Source organism: Lagenorhynchus albirostris, chromosome 11 (genome assembly GCF_949774975.1).
Source record: "Lagenorhynchus albirostris chromosome 11, mLagAlb1.1, whole genome shotgun sequence".
NCBI classification, from domain to species: Eukaryota; Metazoa; Chordata; class Mammalia; order Artiodactyla; family Delphinidae; genus Lagenorhynchus; species Lagenorhynchus albirostris.
Window position 1 is genome coordinate 21,226,216 of NC_083105.1, and position 26,313 is coordinate 21,252,528.

A 26,313-nucleotide genomic window follows, 5' to 3' on the forward strand; every position below is an offset into this window, starting at 1 on the left:
AAGTGAGTTCTATTTAAGTATGATTTCAGAACCCCTTCAGGTTTTAGGATAAGCTCTAAATATGGTGGTGAAATCTGCTAATAGTTTTTTTTTTTCCTGCAATCGCTTAAACAACAAAGAAGAATTGTAAGGAACAGCAAAGTTCTGGTTTCCAAGGAGGCAAACAGGCATTGATGAATATATTTAACATCTCTACCAGCTTCAAAACTAGTGTTAGTAAATAAAAACCAATCTTAATTTATCTTATGCAGCTGTGCCATTTCATCTAACAGGAATTTCTTAGGGAAAAAACAATCAGACTCAGCACAGGTAAAAGCCCTTGAATACTTTCAAGGAGTCATTGAAAATCATACTGGGACAGAATTTCAGGGTAAGAAATGATTCTGGCTGATAAAATACATTCTGGGCATCTCAGACGGTGTCTATAAAATACCAAAACCATCAACAGAAAAAGTCAAAAGATCCATTGTTTTATAACATGATTCCCAAGCACTGGTTTCACTGATGGTTTTAAAAAATTGATAAATCAATTGATTGTTTTGACACTGTAGTGTAAGGGTTGGAGAGGCTTCTTTAGAAATTGGGAAGCGAGGGTCTAGAACATTCTCTCTCCCACTCAGAAAAAGGCTTTGAAATATCCCAGAGTGGGCCAATTAAGGGAAAGCTGGTGAGTCTCCAAGATCCAGGGATAAAACAAACATCGCTGAACATTATTTATACCCGTCCTCAGTAACATCCATGTACTTGAGCATTTCCAGCCATCAAAAGTGCAGATTTGGATTTTGGAGGTCATATTGGCCTCAATAACCTTGAAAGAAAAGGTCAGTGCTGGAAATTGATGGCTCCTTGATGCAAAAAGACCTCCCTAGGTAGCTCAGGCCAAATTCAACCCAACTCTGGGCTTCTTTACCGAGAGAACTGGACAAATCAGTCATGCCTAGCCTTTTAAGGAAAACTGGCTGCAGCTTCTGCTAAGACAAGTGAACCAAGCTATTCCTTACATCAAGGTAGCCATGCTCTGGACCACGTGACCTATCTGTTCACCATGCTGGTTCATCAAGGGGGATGGGTATATGGAGGGCAGCCAACTCATTGGTTGACTAGTGACCTGTGCAGTGGCCTGGAGCAAAAAACTGCCCAAAATAGAACAATGGTAATTAACTAAACCAATCAAATTCTCTCTTGAGACTTTGAAGGGGTAAATGGTATCAGGTAGGTTTTGTTTGTTTGGTTGGTTGGTTGGTTGGCTGGGTTTTTTCAGAGAGGCAAGAAAACCCACAAAGAGGATCAGAAGGTTGGAGGCTGGCTAGAGTATGTTCCTGGCAGAGAACCACAGTGAAGGGGGGGAACTCGGGCTGCAGATGGGAGATGAGATTACCTGTCTCTAGAGCTCCCCATTCTCAACGACTCCAGTTCCAATTTCTGTGAGGCTCACTGAACAGATATTTCTGGGTTGCTGCCGGATTCCTCTCGTCCTTTAGGTTCTGTGTATCCATAAAACAACACAGTACTAAAGAGAACTGAAATAAATCTATTTCTTGCAACCAAAAGAGCTGACCTAACACACCAGGTCTTCCCAGGACACCTATGGGTCCCTTGGGGCTACAGGCCAGCCAGGAAGATGCTGCAAAGGCCCAGAAGGTGCTGTTCTGTGAGTCACAGCAATGCATTTTACAGGACAATTTTCCTGTCACCTGCTGAGGCAGTAGGAGGAGGCACTGAGATGTCAAATCACAGGGAGCATCTGCTCGAAGCTGTGTTCCTCCAACATAACTGAGGCGGCTGGAGGGAGACCAGCCTTCCCACAGGCAGCTGGTTTGAGATCCCACCTCGGTCTGTGGCACACTTGTTAAGGCCAAGGTGGAGTTTGTGGGTGGGTCAGGGTGGGAATCAATCCCCACCGTCACAGGAAACATCCTAGAGCTAGAAGAGCATCCTTGTATTAGAGATGTGTGCTTCTTGACGGCTTATCCAGAGAAAGCTCAGATTTCTTTGTTTCCCATCCCTTGTTTAGGACTTGATTCTTTCTGCTCTATTTTCTGAGAAACAGTTGGTGGTGAATGACTCTTGTTCTTAAGGCTCAGATACAAATACAAGTTTTTCACTTTTTTCTATGGGCTCCTGATCCGAAGCAATATGAGAAAAGACAGACGGTTTTCACCAAGGTATCTTATCCCAGAAAGAACTGAGTGGGCTACAGTCAAAAAGAACATCATACTTTTTTTTTCTTTTTTTTTAACCACTTGAATGAAGACTGTCCTCTCCTGGAGAGCACTGACCGCTCTTACTACTGCATCCCTAGCATCTAGCTTAGTGTCTGCCACAGACACTCAGAAAAAATGTTTGCTAAATGAGCAAATGAGTGAGTTGGTGTTTCGGTGCCTTGTGGTTGAGTAGATTGCTTTGGAATAATCATCAATACAGGTAATACAAGGAATCTGCTGGGCTAGACCCCATGCATTTAGGACCCACTGAAGGGGCCAGCGCTCGGGGTAACTCACACAGCTCCCTGGGACCACTGCCTTGACTTCCGTCTGCTGCTCACAGGTTGGTGTGACTTCAGTAGTTAACACGCTCTGCTCTATCAACAGACTCCCTGGGCTGAGTTTGAATAAGGCAGTAGCAGGACCCTTGCTAATCTAAGTCTATACATGATGCTCTGAGTATCTTCTCAAACCCCAAAAATAAATATTTTAAAACAAAAACCTGGATAGTAAGATAGTAACATTTTTCTTCTGTAAAAGTGCAGCATTTTCTGTTATTTAATGTAATGGAAGAAATCCATAACTTCAAGGCCTCTCTTATTAGTGCCCTCTTCCCCTCTCCTGTCCATTCCCCTCCAGAAATAAGCAGGTCATATCTGTAGGCTTCTTCAAACTCTACCACAACATTTCCTCAGGAAAAAATCCTTTCACACACCATGCAATAAGTATTGTGCCTGGCAGAACACAGACAATTCAGAAATATTATATATTGTTTTATCATTGCCATCTCTCAAAACAAATCACTTCATCACCATACATACATCTTTTAAGATAAATCCCAAGTGTTTGCCGAGCATTTTTTAAATTAGTCAATTATCCTCACCAGTGGCTGTGACTAATCAAAAGTACTGTCATCATATTCAGATATGCAAACTGGCTATAGCCACAGCCAACTTCAAGAATATATCACCATACCTCATGAACTGATACAAACGTCTTGCTCAACCCAGAAAGGATTCCTGTGATATTTCTACACAATGTGAGAATTCAGGAATTTAGTTTTAAGTGACTACTGAAATAAACTTTGTTACGTAATCTACATGAAGATAAATAAACCAAAAGGTTTAAAAAAAAAAAGGGGAAGGAAAAAAGAATCAACACCTACATCATTTTTTAATGTCTGTATCGTGTTCTATTTTATGGTCATAACAATATTAATGATGTGTTATGACTAACATCCTTATAGCTAAATCTTTGCATGTATTATTTTTTCAAGATCGAGTCATATTGTGTTTTTCTACAGGAACAAAACAGTATATTTATAGGAAAATAGCTAATTGAATAAAATATGTGTCTTTATATTTTCAGATTTACTGGCAACTGTTTCATTAATAGTTTCCTAATATTCCCCAAAATTTCATAAAATGAACTTGTTTAAAATTTTTACATCCACAAATGATTAGGAAAATATAATAAGAATTTTGATTTTGTCTAAGTGGTGTTTTTGTTTTCATTTGGAAACATCACAGAAAATACATATTTAATTAACTGCTTTTTATAATTGCTCTGATCATGAATATAGGATAAAATGAATATTTCAGGAATATTCTCACTGTATCAAAGTGTGAAATTAAAACAGAATTGCAGGAATTGGAAATTCCTACTGTCAGTAGCCTTCTGTGAACACAATACTTATGTGATCTATAGAATTCTGCTTTCATAACTTATAAATTATTTCTGTCATCAGAGATTATTAAATATGAGTCTAGCCTTACTGAGACAAACTTCTAGCAGATACAACAACTTGCGGAACAAATACCGTTATTAATGGCAAAACCTTGATAATCTCCTAGGAGCAGTGAAATAAATTCCACAGGTATCAGAAGGGCATTTTAAATAGCAATAAAGTTAAAACGATCCTCAAATTATGAATGCTTCATATATGTAACTTCTGACATGAACCAAGTGATCAGAATGTATTCACAACACACAAAAATGTAAACTGAGGACTTGGTATATATGTTTAAACTTTAATACTTGAGAAAATATAAGTTAAAATCTGATACAAACACTGCTGGCACAAGAAAATATACACAAATTTGGATTCAAATGGAGTCAGTACGTAAACCTGGATATGACTGTATCATGACAACTTGTAACAAAGCCTTTTAAAGAAGTAACAGATTTTTGTATCAGATATATATTGCAGAAGGAACAGTAATTTCTTTTCTCAAAAAATTTCCCTTATCCATTAAGAATTGTTAACTCAGTGTGGAGAGGAAAGTTAGAGATCATCTAATTTATCAAAGCATTTTAAAGATATAAGCCTTAAACACCTAGTGTAAGCTCAAACAATGCAAAAATAATCAGCATTTCATTTTCCTCTGAAGATTTATTTGATATGTTAGTCACGTTAAATTATAGAAACGAAAAATTTAAATATTTCATTCTTTTTTAAAGTACACATTATTTCTTCTTCCAGGTACATCAGTAATTTAAGCTTGATATTCATTTTACTAAATATTAAACAAAAAGAAACTTTTAAAATCTTGCACTATTATTAAGAAGAAATGATTTCTTTCTAACTTCAACAATGTACTTTTAAAATTGTGAAAACAATTAGAAACACTAGGTCTTTAAGGGCATTTCAAAATATATTTGAAGAAAGTATCTTTCAGCCACTGCTTACTTTAAAAAAGAAATTTATTTTGGAAGAGTAAGCTATATATAAATAAAAATTCATCCAATGTGAATATAATTGGAGAAATTCCCTGATCATGAATACTGGATAAAATGTGTATTTCAAGAATATTCTCACTGTACCAAGTGTGAAATTATAACAGAACTATAGGAGTTGGAACTTCCTACCATCAGTAGCCTGATGAAGATAGGGCTATTTATGAATTAACTTACAATTTTTCAAAAAAATAAAACCAGTTCTTGGAACTGCCAGATGATACTTTTATTCCAGAAGTTACTGATACAGAATTGTTTGGTCTTACAAAGGAATAAACTCCTTCTTAAAGGTAAAATTCTTCCTCTTTGAAAGATGCATTAAATATTTCTCATCACTAAAACTGTAAAGCTTCTGGTACTTCTTGGTTTTTGGTTTTTTTTAATGAATTTTACTTGGTTTTGCTTTCTTTTTTTTTAAATTAATTAATTAATTAAATTTTGGCTGTGTTGGGTCTTCGTTTCTGTGCGTGGGCTTTCTCTAGTTGTGGCAAGCAGGGGCCACTCCTCATTGTGGTGCGCGGGCCTCTCACTGTCGCGGCTTCTCCTGTTGCGGAGCACAAGCTCCAGACACACAGGCTCAGTAGTTGTGGCTCATGGGCCTAGTTGCTCCGCGGCATGTGGGATCTTCCCAGACCAGGGCCCGAACCCGTGTCCCCTGCATTGGCAGGAGGACTCTCAACCACTGCGCCACCAGGGAAGCCCCTTCTGGTACTTCTTGAACACTGACTTCACTTTCCAAAGATGTAAATATTATCTCCCTCAATGCCCAGATCAACAGTGGAACTCAACTAAATATTTGGTGACTGTCTCTTTTAAGAAGAGAAGCATCAATTATTTCAAAAACTAGCCTGCACGCAGCTTTGATTTTAACTGTATTTCTCAGACAAAAGATAGCTCACTTTTATACAAAAGTTTCTTGCTTTAAAATCTACAAACATCAGTAGTCAGCTTAAGATGCTTATTCTACGATTGCACATTTGTGTGAACCGTTATTTTTCTTTAGAAGACACATTTTAGTTTAAAATAGGGAAACACAGACCTCAATACTGAAAATAACCTGTGATAGCTGATAATACTGTAAAGTTATTAAACACACCCCTAAAACTTCTGAAAGTACATTAACAATTTTTTAAATAGTCACAATCTATTAAAAAACATATTATTTACAAATATCATCCCAGATCGACAGTCTATATAGCAACTACATGATCTGGGTAAGTTCCTTGGAGAATCTGCCTACAGAATAGAAAACGCTGCATACATACTGTCCATTTGCCATTGGAAAACTGAAGGCAGCATGACTTTATTGAAGAAAATTAACATAATTGGAAACCTCTAATTAAAACTTGTATTATTGCGCTAAAGAAAAATAGTAATCACATGACAGAATTTTTATGTAGCACCACTTTAATATTCTTTAATATCACCTTAATTTTAAGATTGTTAAAACATAATTCTGATGTTAAACATTATTTTAATGTAAAAATTGATATCTGCACTCACAGAAAATTACACTATTAAAAAATATTTCTAATATGCTAAAAGCTACTAAATCATTTCCCCTTTCACATTGCACAATGTCCATCTAAAATATAAGGTATAAGTTCTTATAAATAATATGTGAAAAAAATTTTTTCCAAGTTTCAATTTATATTTCAATACCTTAATTTTATTTTTTTTACCAAAAATACTGGTAACAAAATATTACCAAGGTTAATAGAAGTCAGTTAAAAAAATCAGTTCCTTCTGATTTGGAAAGCTTAAAAAAATTTTAAATAATAGCAATTCTACCAAACCCAGAGTAACAGTAAGCTAATCAGCAGCAGCTACTGGTACTTAGTATTGTTCCATCAGGCAATCCTGAACAGGAAACAAAATAAGATGTCTTTTGTAAGACAAGTGCCAAACCGTTGCTTTTAAACTAAAATGCAGTAACTTATATTAAGAGCACCTCCGTTTCTATTAGCAGGTAATAACCTCCACATTTAACACATATTCAAAATACAGCAACTACAGTTATAAACCTAGTAGTGTTATTTGACTTTACATTTCCATTAATGGGCAGACATTAACGAAGATGTCATGGACTGAAAATCATATAAATGTCTATAACTAATAAGACTCTCCCGGTGATTTTACCACTGTTCACCTTAAAAGGGTACCTTCTGCTGAATTCAGGTGTGTGAATTCTGATGAGCCCCTCCTCGCCCCAACCTCTACCCCCATCTTATTGTACTTAATGTCTGAACCTATTTGGATAAACACAAATAGAAGAAACTTTTAAGGTGTGCAGCTAACACACTCACTTTCTTTCCTCTCTTCTCTTAGAATGACACATTATGTTTATTTTCTAGGTTTCTTACTTCCAGTCATAACAAAATAATGATCATTGTCTTCCTTCTTCTTTGCAGGTTTTTTATCTCCACTAACTGCCTCCTTGCCAGATGAGGGTGGCTTCCTGGTTGCAGCCGGGGCTTTGCCACTTTTGGGAAGCCCTTTGGCTAAGCACTGGCTCTTGGTGGCAGTCTGTGCTGACTTTGGTTCAGGTTGTGCTTTGGCAGAAGACTGGGGAAGACTCACAATGGACAGCGGGGTACGGCCCGGGGACCTGGAGGAGCTGGGTCCTGTCTTCTGGGATGTGATTTTACTCTGGGGCTGCTTTTTGGCAACTGAAACCATATTATCTTTCGACTTCTCTGCAGCTTTTGCAGGAGCAACTGAGGATACAGAAAGTGGCTGGTTTAAATTCAAGGCTGACTTAAGTTTCTGTGCTGGCATTGCCCCCGCTTGCGGAGCTCCAACACGTGGCTGAGACTGTGTTCTCAGACCCGTGGTTATCGTTTTGGAACTGGATGTTGTCACTTTTGCAGGAGACTGGAAAGAAGGAGAAGGGTTAGGCCTTACGTGCAGATTTGCCTTAGGTGGCTTTGGACACTTTGATGATGAATTTAAACGTGCAGCTGAGTGAGAGACTGCATAATCCCTGGAAGACACATGGTGGTGTTTCAAATGCTTTGGTTCAATTTTTCCAGAACACTTATTTGGCAAAAGTGTGGATTCAGGCACATCTCTTGACTTCTGGGCTGGAATAAGCTTGGCCTTAGGAGTACTGGGGGATGAGATACATTTTCTCAGCGACTCAGATACACAAGGTGCAGTTCTTAATAAAGCTGGTGAAAAAGTGCTTTTACCTACTGGATTTAAAGAAGCAGATGCAGATGATGCATCGTTTGAAGGAGGCTGCGCTTTCTTTGTTACGTCCTTTGAAGATCTGAGTTTGAGATGAGAGGACACTGCTGGAGAATTTGGAAATTTAGAACGGACTGACCCACAGGCCAGATTGCCTCCTTTCAGGGAAGATGCTGGTGGCGACACACCTGGCAGACGTACCTGCTTCTCTCTGCTCCTTGGAATACCAACTGGTGTGCCAGGTTTTGAATTTTGTTTCTGAAACATGCTAACTGCTGACAAAGGATTCATTTCAGGAGGCTGAGGTGCTCTGGCGGACGAATCAGGCACACTTTCATTAGAAACTCCTTTTTGAAATGCTAGAATTTTCTGTTCTAGTGTAGCAAACTGTAATATTCGACAGGGGTCATATTTAAGCAAAAATCCTTGAAGAGTATCCCAGCCTCCACCGACACGGACCATGACATGTTTTCCGTGAAGCATCTTTCCCCCAAAAGAAAGTAAAAAGTAAAGCTGTAAAACTGTAAGGTGCAGTTACGGTTCATTAGCAGTCACAGTCTGTGATGTCTGTGACTATGAAATTCAGTGTATTTGCCAACAGCTTCACTATAAATTGCTAGTCTCTTTCTTGTGTTACTAAAGTAACAAATTTAATTCATGTTGAATCATGCAACTAACAATAGAGAATCCTCCAGTTTGTCAGGAAGATATTTACACATCCTAAAAATCCAAATTACTAATACGCAAAACTGCAAGGACTGAATATTGATGGAAGAAAGGAAAAGGGAGAGTAAAGGAGGGGAGGAGAGAAAAAAAGACTCATACTAAAGAAAAACATAATTACAGAAGAAAGATAAAAACTACCAAAACTTGTATGTTAGAATTTAACAAATTACTTTCATATGTATCATATCAATTTAATCTTTCAAAAACTTTGATATAATTTATTACTAGTTCTTCTTTGCAGATGAGAAAATTATGGCTCTGAGACATTAAGGAAACTGTCTCAAACCACACAGCTTGGCCTGGCCTCAAACGCACCAGGCTGCCCAACCCAAAAGGTGCTTTTGTGTTGATAAGATATATCCTGGGTCTGCCAGCACAGCCCGAGCTGGACGGACTCAGGCCCCTATTCATTCAGCAGGCAAATCTGCAAAGTTGTATGAGACTGCTCTGCAAATTTTCACTCTAAATCCCATGCTCTGTGCACTATCACTATATCATACTGCTTAAGAAAAGAAATCTAATTAAAAGACAAAATGCATATGCCTGTTTCTGTATGAGTTGAACAGGGTATGGGGAACTAATGATAATATATGAAATAAAAGAAAATACAGGTGGTAAAATTATATTTTTTACATACTTTTATATTACATTCCTAAATTGGGAATAAAACAGCTCTTGTATCAATAAGTGGACAGAATGATGAACAGGTAAACTTCAATCTCCTTATCAGCAAAGGGGACAATTAATCAATTGCAGATTGCAAATGGGACAAAGGAAGAAAATAAGCATGTACATTAGCATATTAGTATAGATGCTGATGCTGTGTCAGTGAAAAAATGGCTTCATACTTAAGACCCAAAGTCTATATTATTATCAACTGCAATGTTTCTACTTCTTTTTCTTCTTACTGACATTTAATCTTATTAGATGTTCTGGTTTTGCTTTTTTCTTCTTCTTATGATAGAAAATTATTCCTCTTTAGGAAATCTAAAAAATGGAATAAGTTACCTGAGGTATTCAAAAAATTTTCCCCCAATTATATTCAATGTCCAAATAGTCTTAGCTTAATTAGTTGTTTGCTGTGTTAAGCGTATTTACCTAAACACATTATATACTCTTGAAAATATTCCATATATTTCCTCCTATACAGTGAAATTCTTCCATTAATAACATCCTCTATTGCAATTTTTTAAAAAGTAAAAGGGGAACAAAAGAAGGTTGGTAAAGCAATAAATTCAATTTCAAAACAAGATCTAAACAGGATGTAATCGGTGGACTTACTCTTATAAAAAGTATTTTATCTCCTAGTCGATACCGTCCTTCAGATAAGTACTCAATAGAAAATCGATGAGAACAACTACAAGGAGGGTCTTCAGCAATGTGTTTAACCTAAGATTAAAAATAAACAACAAGATTTAGTGCTTGTGACAAAAACTATTTTGTTTAATGTTAAAATGCAAGGTTATTTGATAGTTGGGAAAATCAAACTCAAAGAAAAAAATTTAAAGACAGTTCAACTATTTATTATCTCTTCCCTTTTACTTGTTGTCAAATATTGAGATTAGACATTAGCTAATCTAATAAAACCTAACAGTGAGGAAGTCTGGAGTCTCTCTCTCTCTCTCTCTGCCCAAGTGCAATCAGGCTCGTCGTGTACTCACTGATCACCGGAGAAGGTCTGTGAATGTGTAGACAGTGAAGTCAATTCAAAACACATTCATTCAGTCATAGGAAACAGTTCGTTACTAAGTTTGAATTGTTTTAAGACTTGGATTAATATATCTGTCAAATCAAAGATGGACCCGTTAGATAAAGTTTAACCAGGAATTTTCACTTGTCCCTTACCACCATGTGAAAGTAATACTGTATGTATGGGGGAATATCCAGATTTGTTCCAAAGTTACTGTTAAAATAGGCAGAGATGCATTTATAGCTATTGGGCTGGGCAAAAAGTACATTCGGGTTTTTCCCTAACATCTTACGAAAAACCCAAGCAAACTTTTTGGCCAATCCAATATTCACCCAAGACTAGGTAAATTCTAAAAATTTCAACTCAAGAGGCATTTTTCTAAAAGCACTCACTTTGTTTCAATAGTCTGCTAAAGAGATGAGAACTGAGGAGAAAATCCTACCTCTACTCCTCGAGGGGCTTACAGAATTTTTAACTGCAGTAAATATCTTAAAAATGGTAAAAACTGGGCCTCCCTGGTGGCGCAGTGGTTGAGAGTCCGCCTGCCGATGCAGGGGACACGGCTTCGTGCCCCGGTCCGGGAAGATCCCACATGACACAGAGCGGCTGGGCCCGTGAGCCATGGCCGCTGAGCCTGCACGTCCGGAGCCTGTGCTCCGCAATGGGAGAGGCCACAGCAGTGAGAGGCCCGCGTACCGCAAAAAAAAAAAAAAAAAAAAAAAAGTAAAAACTGGAATAAAAATTAAAATTCAGGAATTCTTTATTTAAAACATGGAAATTAATATAAATTGATTAAATGAAAATATTTGCTGAGATATGTTTGATTTGAAAAAAAAGTCACGTATCAGCCACTATGGAAACCATTTTGTTTTCCTAAGATTATATTTCTGAAAAAGTATATTCTTCTCAACTACTTGTCACACAGAGTATATCTAAACAAATACACTTAATTGCACTTAGGCATGATGTTAAAGAAAGTCTCTTCAGATATACCCAACTTACCTGAGCACTAACAGAAATTTATGAGTGTCTTAATTATCTACACAAAATGGACACATGTGGATTCACCCGGGCCTGATCAGAAGGATCCGGATTTATCTCCCTACATCATTCATTTAACAGAATAACATGATCATAAATAGAACTGATTTTCATAAGCGATTCAATGAAGTTTATCTTGTTTAGTTTGGTTATATGAGCACATAGGTACACACATGCATACACACACATACATACCACATGCATAAGATGGCTAAAAAATATTCTGAACTTGGGTAAAGAATTTACAATTATTTGAACCATTTACAAGTTGGATAACAAAGTAATTTGAAAGGAGGTAATTATTTCAGTCATTATTTTCTATCCATTAAGGTTTCTTAGGTACACAGAATTGCAGTTGTGTATTTCTTAACAGCACTCAAAATAATGAATCAGATAATTGTTCCTTAATTTTAAACATGACCATAAGATCTCAGCAGGTCACATATGTGTAGGTGGACTCTGAATATATTCATATAGCACATATATATTTAAAGAAATGTGTTCCTTTTAGTTTTCATAACAAGCTTGCAGGCATGAAAGGTCACTTATTTTCTTTGTTTAAAATATCCAAATACCACTTATATTCAGCAGTACAAATCAGCACTAACCCACAATCTAAATAAGTTGGTGAGCCTAAAAGGAGTAAGTGCTGTGAATAAAAAATGTTCTCTTCTGGTTTTAGCTATTGTGTAATTAACATTTTAACATTAAAGGAAAAAGCTAAAGAAATTAAAATCATCTGTAAAGGTACTACCCTAATATCAATTATTTTCATTCTCCTTGTTCTGATACATACTTTTCACAAAGTAAACATTTTTCTTGTTGCTATATAGTCTTCATAATGATTACAAAAAATGATTATTCTGCTAAAATAGTAAATCCTAATTTACCTAGCCATTGCCCAATTTGAGAGTATTTACATTGCTTCCAATTTTTCAGCCTTATAAGTAATACTGCAATAAATACTTTCATTCATGCTACTTTTTTTTCCCTCTTCAAGTATAATAAAAATGAAAGAGGAACACTTTTGGCGAACTATGAGATTCTGACGCATCATATTTGAAAGAAAGTGTGCAATTACTTACAGCTTCGTGCAGCTCTTCATGCTGACAGCATGATTTTGGAATGCTGATGGAATCTTCGGCCCCAGAAGTATTAAGTAAGGTCTCTTCTAGCTCAATTTCTTTCTCAAATTTTACTAATACTGGTGGCTCAACCCCATAGCTGAAAACCAATCATGAGATCTCATCAAACAAGTGAAGTCTGAGGCAAGTACTTCCATGTATATCACAATAGGTTTTCTTTTATTTTTAAATGAAGTCTGTATGACTCTCTTCTACCAGTTGTTTCACTGGGACATCTGGAAATGCTTTATAATGTCCCACAGATTGCCAAAAATTCAGATTATCATCTTTACATCATAGTATATATATATTTGGGTTACTGGATGCTCCCAATATTCAATCAGGGATCCTAAACGTACCTTTAAAAATCAGCTTGTTAAAAAAAACAAAAAACAAGTCATCTCGTGAGTGAAGACGGGGTCGAGCTAGGTATGGAGGATACCAGGCCTCAGCCTTCTTATCAGACCCTCTTTGTGTCCAAAGGACTTGCTTCACCTTGAACTGCTTAAAGATTGCATGCTCTTACTCTACTTCTTTTTTTTTTTTTTTCGGTACGCGGGCCTCTCACTGTTGTGGCCTCTCCCGTTGCGGAGCACAGGCTCCGGACGCGCAGGCTCAGCGGCCATGGCTCACGGGCCCAGCCGCTCCGCGGCATGTGGGATCCTCCCGGACCGGGGCACGAACCCATGTCCCCTGCATCGGCAGGCGGACTCTCAACCACTGCGCCACCAGGGAAGCCCTCTTACTCTACTTTTGATCTGAAAAATGTAAGTATCCACTTTTACAGTTTAATACTAAATGAAGGCAAGCTACATGAGCAAGCAGATGTTGACACATGACATGGCTCATGTGAACAGAACAAAGTTAATAAAGAAACAAAAAGAAAGAGAAAACAGTAAATTAAGTTACCTTTATTCCAATCAAAAATTATTTTCATTTATAGAAAATAGTGTTCTCGATAAAATAAAGCAGCTTAAAAAATGTTTGTGACATTGAAATTCTGAAATATTGTGGAATACATACCTTGACACAATTCGACCAATTTCAAGAAGACAAAGATACACCTGTCTCGGATCTTTGTGCAAAACTGTGAAAAATAAGACCACATATTTTAGGGGGCAAATTAAATAGGCAAATATATTTACGGCATGAAAGAAGTAAAAGAAAAGACAGTAGCATTACTTATTTGGAGACTCAGAAAAGACTTTTATTTCTTCTACATATTATCATCTTCCTGAAATTAAAAAGAAAATGGTCAACCAGAAGATTAAAATTTACCATGGATGCTTACCTGTGTAGTATTTTAAGTCTAAAAAACTGAGCTTAGTAACATTAAATTATTAATATTTCAGATCTCTTAATAGGAGATATTATTGAAGAAACGTTATCACTTCAATTTTATTCTAAACTATCTTTAGCACAGGACTATGTGTTAACAGCCTTCTTCAACTCTTCCAAAAATAGAAGAGGAGAGAGCACTTCTCTACTCATTCTATGAGGCCTATATTACCCTGATATCAAAGTCAGAAAAAGACATCACAAGAAAACTAAAGACAAATATCCTTTATGAACACAGATGTAAAAAATTCTCAATGAAATACTGGCAAACTGAATCCAGCAGCAAGCGAGATTTATCCCAGAAATGCAAGGTTGGTTCAACGTATGAAAATCAATCAATATAATTCACCATATTGATAAAATAAAGGAAAAGAAACATACAGCTATCTCAGTAGAGACAGAAAATGCTTTTGACAAAATCAAACACCCTTTCATGACAAAAAAAGACTCAACAAAGTAGAAACAGAAGAGAACTTTATAAATATGAAAACAGACATCTCTGGAAAACCCATAGCTAACATCATTATTAATGGTGAAAGACTGAATGTCTTCCTCGAGGCTAAGAGCAGGGAAAAGAAGGATGTCCACTCGTACCAATTCTATTCAACATTGTACTTGAGGTTCTAGTCAGGGCATTTGGGCAAGAAAAATAAATAAACGCCATCTAGATTGGAAAGGAAGACGGAAAACTATATTTACAGGTGATATGGTCCTTTGTTTAGAAAACCCTAAAGCATCTACAAAAAAACTAATAGAGCTAATAAGCAAGTTCAGCAAAGTTGCAGGATATGAGATCAATATACAAAAGTCATTGCATTTTATACATTAGCAATAAACAATCTGAAATGTAATTAAGGAAATGATTACATTCACAGTAGCTTCAAGAAGAATAAAGTACTTAGGAATAAATATAACCAAAGAATTGTAAGACTTGTACACTGAAAACTATAAAATATTGTTGAAAGAAATTAAATAAGATATAAATAAATTGAAAGACATCCTATGTTCATGGATTGGAAGACATATATTGTTATTGTAATACTCTCCAAACTGACCTACAGATTCAGTGCAATCCCTATCAAAATTCCAAGAGCCTTTTTTTTTTCCAGAAATGGACAAGCTGATGATAAAATTCATAAAGAACTGTAAGAAATATAGAATAGCCAAAACAACTTTTAAAAAGCACAAAGTTGGAAGACTCATACTACCCAATTTCAAAACTACAGTAATCAGGACAGTGTTTACTGGCTTAAGGATAGACATACAGACCAGTGGAATGAAACAGTGTCCAGAAATAAACTCATATGTTTATGTTCAATTGATTTTCAACAAGGGTGCCAAGACAACTCATAGGGGAAAAAATAGTCTTTTCAACAAATGGTGCTAAGACAACTCGATATCTACATGCAAAAGAATGAATTTAGACTCCTTCACACAGTATACAAAAAATAACTCAAAATGCATTACAGACCAAAATGTAAAAGCTAAACCTATAAAAATCCTAGGAGGAAGTATAGGTGAAAATCTGTGTGACCTTGGATTAGGCAATGGTTTTTTAGATATGACACCAAAAGCACAAGCAATCAAAGAAAAGATAAACTGAACTTCATCAAAATTAAAAACTTCTGTGCATCAAAGGACACTATCAAGAAAGTGAAAAGGCAACCCAAAGGCCAGAAGAACATATTGGCAAATCATATATCTAATAAGGGCCTAATATCCAGAATAAAGAAAGAACTCTTACAAGTCTACAAAAAAAAGACAATTGACTCCCCCAAAAATGAGGAGAAGATTTGAATGGACATTTCTGTAAAGAAGATATACAAATGGCCAATAAGCCCATGTAAAGATGCTCAACATCATTAGTCTTTAGGGAAATGCAAATCAAAACCGCAATGAGTTACCACTTCACACCCACTAGGATGGTTATACAGTTGACCCTTGAACAACATGGTTTGAACTGTGTGGGTCCACTTACACATGGATTTTTTTCAATAAATACATACTACAGTACTATAAGATCTGTGGTTGGTTGAATCTGTGGATTCAGAACCGTGGATACAAAGGGCTGACTGTAAAGTTATATCCAGATTTTTGACTGCAGGGTTAGGGGACCACTGCCCCTAACTCCTGGATTGTTCAAGGGTCAGCTGTAATTTTAAAAAATAATAACAAGTGTTGACAACTATGTGAAGAAATTGGAACCTTTGTGCATTGCTAGTGGGAATGTAAAATGGTGTGGCCACTGTCAAAACAGTTTGGTAGTTCCCCAAACAGATAAACACAGAATTACCATATGACCCAATAATTCCACTCCCAGGTACATCCCTGAATTTAAAACATATGTTCACTCAAAAACTTACATACAAATGTTCATAGCAGGATTATTAATAATAACCCCAAAATAGAAACAATCAAAATGTCCATCAGCTGATAGTAGATTAAAAAATGTATATCCATACAACGAAATATCATTCAGCCATAAAAAGGAATGAAGTACTGTTAGATGCTACAACATAAATGACCCATAATGCTAACTGAAAATAGCCAGACACAAAAGCTACATATTGCATGATTTTATTTATATGAAAAGTCCAGAGTAGCAAATCTATAGAGAAAGAAAGTAGACTGATGGTTGCCAGAGGATGGAGATATGGAGTAACTGGGTCCAACTGCTAATAGTTATGGGTTTTCTTTTTGGAGTGATGGAAATGTTCTGGAATTAATAATGGTGATATCTGCACAAATCGTGAGTATACTAAAAACCACTGAAGTCTACATTTTGAAATGATGCATTTTATGTTATGTGAACATACCTCAATTTTTTTAAATGCTATGAATAAAAAGAAACCTAATGTGCTTAATGATCAGCACACCTGGATTAAAGCAGGGCGCAAACTGGGGGGTAAAATAGCAATCCATTAGTTTTAATTCTACACTGGATAAGAATATCCAGAGGCATACTAAACAGGTAACAGTGGGGAACAGCTACCTGTCTGCAGGCAACAGGGTGTGCATGGTCAATAGAAATATTTACAACATTAATAACCTAAAACAATAATGAAACCAACTAAAAAGTTGGTTTGCTTTTTATTATCACCATGAACCGGCAAGTCTAAGCAATGTCAGTGACAAAATACTTCTCTCTACCAGGACCGAATACTATTCCCATGACCCCCGCCCTTGGTATGCTACTGCTCTTATCAAAACATTATCAATTCTGTGTGTGTGTGTGTGTGTGTGTGTGTGTGTGTCTGCGTGTGCACGCACACACACTCACACACATAAATACTTTGAGGAAATATATAGTCTAAAACTTAGATAGCTTTCACTTTGGTCACTGCACAGATGTTTCTGTTGACTTAAATGAAATGAGAAAATACATCAATAATTCTTCAATACAGCATGACTTTTTAAAAGCATTAGCCCATTTAGATAACCAAATTGGCACCTGCTGTTTACACCATGAACATACATCATTTGGCCTTCTGTTATTTCTGTAATTATCTAGTTAAAAATAAATTACTAGTAATTTAGACTTGATAGAGTAATTCTTGACGAAAACATTAATTAGTTAAGCCTTAATCCAGAACCTTCCCATAGCCAACTCATTTAGGAAGTAAAGTATGTCCAGGCCATTCTAGATATATAGGATCTAAAACATAAATGAAAAGCTTTTATCATACATTTGATCTGGAATCTGATTCTCCAATTGTTTACATATATCTAGAGTATAAATGTTTCTAGTAAAATGAAATGTGGCATTTGAGTCCTTACTTGGAAAGAAAAATTAGAAGTGAGGCATACAAAACTATCCTAATAAACATTAAACACAACAACACCTACCTAAACCTTCAGATTCAAAGAGGTAAGTCTCATCAACCCCGATGTGCCGGCACCAGTGAAGGAAGTTCGCAGTATTGTCTCTAGCAAAGAACGAACCTGATGCAGCATCTTTCTTACAGGGCACTTTTCTCATTGGAAAATTCTGAAAAAGACAAAAGGATAATTTCAAACATGCATCAAGAATATTTTCATTAAATATCCATTTTAATATTACTAAATAAATGTTCAGTGCATTGAATGTAACTAAAAAGTGCATAGCACTAGAGGAAAAAGGCATCTTCAAAAATCATTTTATTTTGCTTTTCATTAAGCATATTCTAGAAAATGATTCCTAGGAAAACAGGTCAAAATTAGCAGCAGGATCACGCATATCTAACCTCTCTTTTTAAAATGACATGAGAGTCTTAGTTAAGACAAAAAATGACAGTCTAATAATTCCAAAGCACATCTTTATAGTTTATCTCTCCAAACACAGTTCAATACAAACACAAAATTATTGCTATGTTAAAGGTTTACACAGTCTCAATTTTGCTAACTTCCTTATTTGCAGATTCATAAATATGGTTCTGAGTTTCTTGAGGAGACTTTCAAACAAGGAAGTAGTAGCCCATTCTTAATTAAAGTTCTTTAAAAACTGACAAGCTAAGTTTTACAGAATCCTAATTCATTTTTATTTCCTGGACCAAGAGTATTCAGATAATCCTGCTGAGGGTGAGGGTTTGGGGTTTTTTTAGAAATTATTCATCTCTTTTTTTTTGGCTGCATTGGGTCTTCATTTCTGTGCACGGGCTTTCTCTAGTTGTGGCCAGCGGGGGCTACTCTTCGTTGTGGTGCGCGGGCTTCTCATTGCAGTGGCTTCTCTTGTTGCAGAGCACGGGCTCTAGGCGTGCAGGCTTCAGTACTTGTGGCACATGGGCTCAGTAGTTGTGGCTTGCGGGCTCTAGAGTGCAGGCTCAGTAGTTGTGGCACACAGGCTTAGTTGCTCTGCGGCATGTGGGATCTTCCCGGACCAGGGCTCAAATCTGCGTCCCCTGCACTGGGGCAGGCACATTCTTAACAACTGCACCACCAGGGAAGCCCAGCTGAGGGGTTTTTAGTTTTGTTTCAAATTTTTACTTGAATAAGAAATTCACGCATATGATTTTTTTTAAATGCAATGGGCACAGTAGAGTATAAGTCTTTCTCCTACCACTACCCCTCAGTTCCTTTCTCTCCTTGGAGAGAACCACACTATTACCAGTTCCTTATGTTTCCTTCCTGTTGCTATTATTTTCTAGGATTACAATAACCTTGTGAGTTTTTCTAGTTGTATATAGGAAAAAAAAATCAACACAGCCAAATACAAAGATGCTTAGTATCAATTGAAATCTTCTTATCCACATTTCAGTAAGACATCTCCATACACAAGTATATCTGTACCTACAGAATGCTACGTAAACAGGCTATTCTGCAATCTGATTTGTGTATGTGTGCATGCACACTTAATGATAGGTTGCAGGCATCTTTTAAGGTAAAAAAAAACACAAAAATTAAAATAGTCATTTCTAATGAATAGATAATATTCTACTCTGTTCAGGTACCATAATTAATTTTAAATAACTTCTCTACTGATGAGCATTTAGGTTGTTCTTAATTTTTTTTGCACAGTCGTTTTTGTGAATTTGTGGTTATTTTCTTAGAATAAATTCCTGGAATTAGAATTATGTTACGTATCAAAGGATGTGCTTTATTTTCAATGTGATATATGTTACCCATTGTCTCCCAAGAAAGATGGTACTACTTTATATTTCCACCAGCACTATGTTAATATCTAGAATACACACTCACAGACACCAGATCCCATGAGTGAAAATAACCATATTTGATGAAAAGAGAGGAAACCTTATCTACCTGAAATCCCAACTTCAGGGTCAACGGTAGAAAAGTATCTAAAAAAAGTATTATTCATTCAGCCAATATTTATGAATTTACCATGAAGACAATATATAAAGAATAAAAAGATGATGATAATAGCTCTTAACTGTGTGCCAGGAACCATCACAACCTCTTTTTTCACTTAACTCTCACAGGAATCCTATAAGGAAGGTACTATTATTGTTCTCAAGAAGAACTAGCTATTTAGATATTTACTATGCACCAGGCATTATCTATATAAGCTAACCACTATCTATATATTATCTCATTTAATGTTGCTGAATCCTCGAAAATATATCCTATAAGGTAAAGGTTAGTATCTCCATTTTACAAGTGAGAATATTTTTTCAGATGCTCAAAAAGATTAAGTAAATTATCCAAGATTTTACATATAGTTGCGTTGGAAGTTTACAACCTTGTAGAGATGATAAGAAATGTACATAAGCAAATCAATATGTACCAAGGTATTAAATCACTACTGTCAAACATTTTCTTACCACTGGTTCTTCAGAGTTGCATGTTTTCACCGTGTTTTGAAGAACATCAATCAGTTGGCATAACAGTACTCCATTATCAAGTTCTTCCAATAACCTTTCTGCCTTAACTTCAATACCTAAAAACATATTTCAAAGCTAAGAGCCTTCTAGAAACAGTAAATTCAAACAATATGGTTAAAGTTTAATTAAATGTAATCAGATTATAGCTGAAACACTAGGCAAATATTAGATCAGACTCCGAGCATTCACTCTTAGAAGGTACAGTTAAAACGGCAGATAATATCAAATTAAGAGAAAGTCAACTGAAACAAAAATATCTGTGGTGTAGAAGCACAGGAAAAATAAATGACATCTACTTTATTTCACTGAAAAACACCAAAGTGTCTTATATTTCAAGATCCACTATTGAGGTTAAGTTTTGATTCACTGCACATTACAACTGCTTGCACAAGAAAGATTCTCTATAAGTAAGATGGTCTTTGTTGCAATTTAAAAATTAAAGATAACAATGTAACAAGCACTCAGAAAATACCAACTTTTCACCTCTAAAATCCCTTATTTGGAAGCATTATTACATAATAAACTTTTAAGAAATTATCCAAATCTTCAAACTGATATAAGAGTGAGTGTTTAGTGCGTTTTTAATTCTCTTCAAAGACCACAGATGAGCTTTATACGTATATATTCCTCCTCACGAAAACCTTACAATGCTACATGAAATTCTGTTATTTAAAAGAGAATTTTTTTCTAGGGAGAAAGTTCAGAGCACTCATGTCCCTCTAACTGAGTAAAGAAATATGATGCCATGCATTCTCCAAGCTGACATTTCCTCCTAGGTTTCATATACCTCTGCCCCTAGAAGCCTCAGAAACAGGAATCATTTTAACTACAGCATATATTCCACCCAGAATCTCATGCCTTACACAAGTTTAAGGAGAAAAAAGAAATCAATAAAATACAGACCCCCAAATGAGACCTATTACACTTAAAATTTTTTTTAACATTAACAATTAAAATGTTGATTATTCACAGCTCTTACTACTGACCTCTTCCATGAAGCCTCAAACTTGCTTACTATTCAAGCCCCGAGAGTCAGGGTGAATCAGAATATCTTCCCAACGAGAATGTAAGCTTGGTGAGAAAAAGGACATCAAATATTTCCTTCACTAGAGGATCCCCAGCCTCTGGAACTATCATTCCTTGACAAAGAGTAAGATTCTCAATAAACATTTACTGAATAAGAGATTACAGTTTTGAGCATCTTTGCAAGCCTTACCTAATAAACCAGAGAGCCAGATCGACAGATCTTCCTGCATGGGCAACAGGGTAGCTTCGTGCCTCACAGCTATCCACTCATCATACTGACAAACGTCAGCCAAACCTGGCCCATGTCTGGGGGTCAGAGGACTCCGTGGACTTAGGGGCAGGTCTTCTCCAAACCACACCTAGAGAAAACACCAACCAACTGAATGGATGCAACCCTGTTAAAAGTCAGCACGCCTAACATTTATATTTAAATAATGAATTACAGACCATATTTAATATACAGAGCTGCAGCAGCTCACAGAAAGTTAATAAACTAGAAGCAAACTATTAGCCTAGATACTTGAGACACTTTCCGTATTCAATTCTGTGATCAATGTAAGTGAATCCCTAATTAATGAATGGGTTCTACCATCAAACTGAGGGGATGAAAGTCAACAAATATTTTTTTTCTTTCACTTCTTAGCTGCGTAAGTTTAACAAGTTACTTGACCAGAGTATCAGTATCTTGGCTGTAAAATGAATTAATAATACCTGCCTTATAAGCTACATCTTTGTAGAATCTAGCATTGGGCCTAACAATATTTGTTGAATAATGGATAAATGAATGAATGCATAGTTGGCATTTTATAAACTTTAAATAATAACAGTGTTATCTAAAAAAAAAATTCTAAATAATGTGGTCTGTCACTTGATTTTGCATGGCCCACAAGCTAAGAATGGTTTTTACATTTTAAAATGGTAGTTATGTAAGTACCTACATAATAGCTTTGATTCTGCCTGCTTACTCACTAAGCTAAAAATGTTTACTACCTGGTCAATCCCTGGTTTAGAATAAAAACTGACAGAAACATGCTATCAAACCAATACTTGCAAAATTTTGAAATACAACTAGATATACTTTTAATATAAGATTAGTTAGAGAAAAGACTGTGTCAAATCTCAACTCAGGAAGGGGTATCAGAGCCCAAGTGAAGTGATAAAGGGGTTCTCATAGGAGGGCAGCTTGAAATGGAGGGTCAGAGCTTGAGTGAGGTGACAGGGCATCCACGCATGGCAACATCCCTGTGCAGCATCAGACCCTGAGCAGGATAAAGAGGGTGTCCACTGGGGACAACGGGGGAACATCCCAGTGCAGGGTGTCAGAGCCCAACTGAGCTGAGAAGGGCATCAGCTCAGGGAGGGGTGGCAGCAACAAAGAGAGACGGGTTACATACACGGGGATTTATCAAATGGGAGCCAGGTTTCTCACTGCCAAAGAAAAGAGGTACAACTATAGACTGAGAAAACTAGAATGAACCCTATGGTGTTGGAATCGAGTAAGTTTTACCAGAAAGCAAAGAAGCGCTCAAAGAATGATAGGGACATGCAAAAGGACACAGAAGTCAGCTTGAAGGGACTTCTGCTGGCTAAATCAAGAAGAATTTGAGCATCAAAATAATAATATAAGTGGATTATAACACACTGAATAAAATGGACAACTCTGAGTCCACATAGATATAAATAAATGAATAAACTGCAATTTTGATGAGGAATGAGATTTCCATATACTTTCAAAGTACTTCCCCAGAAATACCTACTACAAAGAGAAAAAAAGTAATTTCACAGTAGAGAAACTCATCAGGCAGCAACTTAACTGAGTGACACAGGTGAACATGATCAACAACGGGATAAATCAAAATCATATGCACCTGACAGGATAGGGGACAACACATCCCTCTGTAATAGTCCTGCCAAGATGCATAATCTGAATCTAATCATGAGAAAACATCAGGCAAATCTAAATTGAGGGACATTCTACAAAACAATTGGTCTGTAATACTCAAAAGTGTCAAGGTCATTAAAGAAAGCAAATACTAATAAAGACTAAGGGGCACGACAACTAAACGCAACAGGTGATTCTGAACTGGACATTATTGGGACAACTGACAAATAGTTGAATGTGGTCTGAGTATTAGATAGTAGTTCTGTACCAACGCTAATATCCTGATTCTGATGATTTCATTGTGGCTGTATAGGAGGGAGTCCTTGCACGCGATAAATGCACTAAAGTAACAGAGGTAACGGGACATTAGATTTGCAACCTACTCTCAAATGGTTCAGCAAACAAATATCTCTGCTCTACACTTAACAACCACTTTGCAAGTTTGTGATTGCTTTAAAATAAAATTTTAAAAAGTTTTTTAAAAAGAGGCATAAGTATAGGTAATACCAAGTGAATCTAGTTCTGTCTTGATTTTTCAATGTAGATAATTCCCCCCCCTGAAATATATTAAACTTACTGAGGTTTATTTGAGGCAAGTGTTACTATACCAAATCAAAAGCCATAACAAAACCATTGTTAACCCAGACAAACATAGAGGGGAAAAAAAGAGCTGCTTCCAATCTCCTACGATGAGAAATAAACACGTTCTTTAAAAATCTCACAGGCAAAGGAAGACAATGAATATATACCACAAGAGGCAAGCAGGAGTAGCAAAACTTAATAAAAATACCCAAATACTAAGAGAAACATTGTTATTCGAGGGGCATTATTTCAGAAACTGAGGGTAGAGATTTGGGGAATGAACTCCTAAATACATGAGGATCCCATAAAGTTTTTGGAAAAAAACAAGATGTTATTTCCCCAAATTCTCTTAGAATTACTTCAAAGGGAGTATAGCAAAGATATAATATCTAAATCTTCCCTTCATAAGAATGTCTTGCTTCTGTAATCCCAGGACTCAGTATAAGACCTACCTCATGATAGGCAGTCAAAAATATTAGTTGAATACTTGAGGAACAGATACTAGCAAATGACTCTACCATCAAAATCAAGATGCATCTTACAGTAAATGGTATTTTACAGTCAACAGAATGTTATTTGTCCTTTAACCATTTGGCTGAGCTGACAAAAGGCAGAGAAGATGCAAATGTTTGTCAAGGAAACATGTACATTATCTACGAAGGTGTTTTTGAAAATATCATGTATGAAAATGGAGAAGCTAAAATTAACAAAAGTCATTCTAAGTTCTTGCCACATTAGGGAGAAGAGTACTTGGATTTTCCTATTATTACAAGCAGAAAACTATAAAAACCTGGGCTAGTCAGTAGCATATTAATGTTGTTAAAAGCTAGATGTTAATAACAAAACCTGCATGTATAAAGATTGTTCTCAATCATGCTGAAAGCTGTCACACTGCAGAAATTCCTAACCACAGGCAGTCTACAGAAGAACTTGAATCAGTATATAAACTTAACTTACATTTAGACAAAAACTTAGGCCTACATACAAATGGGCCTTTTCTCAGAGAGAGAGAGTTCATAGTTTCTGTTAGATTCTGGAAAGGGTCTGTGACCCAAAAGAGATTAGGAACTATCTAGTTCATTGATTTTTAGACTGTAAGTTTATTTACTAATCAGAATCAGGGACATAAAAAAGGGGCAAGGAAGACCTTCATGGATTAAATGAATAAGAAACCAGCTATCTACTGGGTGTCTCCTCTCTGCAAGGCACTTATGAAAAACGAAGCCTAATTAGCAAAGAGGTGAAAATCCGAGGAAGTTCTCACATTCACCAGGGAGAGAAGCAAAAACTTCCGTGAGGGATGTCAAGGGTACTCCTGGAGAAGAATCAATAGGGACAGATCTGTGGAATCTAGGTCAGAGACGGGTTTGTGGAACTATAAGACAACACTATGAAAAAAAATCACCAATTTAAGAAGGCATTAATGGCCATTAGGAGAGAAATGAGAAAAACATGGTCAATGTGGCAATGATAAAAAGCACTTTATAAGGAATAGAGAAAATATAATCAACATGAAACTGATGACATTTCTGAGACTTGGATAAAAAGAGATGAATAGAAGTAATCAGATAAAAAGTGGTTTTGAGAAGTAAGGAGTTCTGAGCATACTCAATGTGGATTAGAGAAGACCCCAAAGGGGAAGAGTAAGACCTTTTGGGAGACTGCCATGGACTCCCAAGTCCCCAAAGGAAAACAGTACAAAAGAACTCTTTATTAGTAGAGTAGGAGGATATAGCTGCACAGCGTAGGAGGGAGAAAGCAGCATCCCATTCAGAATTGTTCTTAACCATTTTATAAGTAAGTTATCTTCTCTAGGCTATCACACAGTGCTATCTTGATAAGCCTTCTTTCTTAATTAAAAAAAAAAACTTTCATGACACAGTTATAATCTCCAGCTTTACATCCGGATAATTTCGTTGTACCAATGATACAACCAAAGTTCTGAAGTGCCTACTAGGTAACAACACATTCCAGGAGGCACTTGGGGCTCATGTTATCTCATTGATTCCTCACAACTACCCTGAAAAATACACGCTGTTATCCTCACCTCAAAGGCAAGGGAGCGGGGACTCAGAGAGGTAAAATAACTTGCCAGGATCTCACAAGCAGAGTGGCAGAACAAAAATCAGACACAAAATCGGACTGACTCTAAAATTCTCACTTTCAAAGGCAAATTTTATTATCAGCTGCTTACATCTTCCTAGGTAGACCTTCAAGGTGATTTTTATCTTTAAGTTAAAATTCAGTCATGTTCTATTTATGCCAAAAGAAAGAAAACTTTTAAAGGATCTAAGAATAAATACCAACTCTGGAAATCATTCAAATGTAAGATCATTCTGGTTTGTCTTATTACCTCCATCTTGCTTCCCCTCACCAAAAAACTAACCAAAAAAACCACTCTAAATTTTAAGTTTTAATGACACATTATTTACAGGCATTACAGGGCACATGTACAATT

The 26,313-nt window shown here is 36.3% G+C and overlaps 1 protein-coding gene across 1 annotated transcript in view; it reads right to left on the reverse strand.

Annotated features, from left to right (window-relative positions):
- Positions 1–4,269: 4,269 nt before the first annotated feature.
- GAS2L3 (growth arrest specific 2 like 3) overlaps positions 4,270–26,313 on the reverse strand; it is a 33,799-nt gene continuing 11,755 nt past the window's right edge. Inside the window, exons 3-9 of the mRNA XM_060164751.1 lie at positions 21,582–21,750; positions 20,306–20,421; positions 17,895–18,036; positions 13,734–13,797; positions 12,672–12,810; positions 10,137–10,244; positions 4,270–8,612 (exon numbers count right to left, since the gene is read on the reverse strand). Coding sequence (XP_060020734.1) covers positions 7,284–8,612; positions 10,137–10,244; positions 12,672–12,810; positions 13,734–13,797; positions 17,895–18,036; positions 20,306–20,421; positions 21,582–21,750 — 2,067 coding nt within the window. The 3' untranslated portion in view covers positions 4,270–7,283. The remainder of the gene's footprint in view (positions 8,613–10,136; positions 10,245–12,671; positions 12,811–13,733; positions 13,798–17,894; positions 18,037–20,305; positions 20,422–21,581; positions 21,751–26,313) is intronic.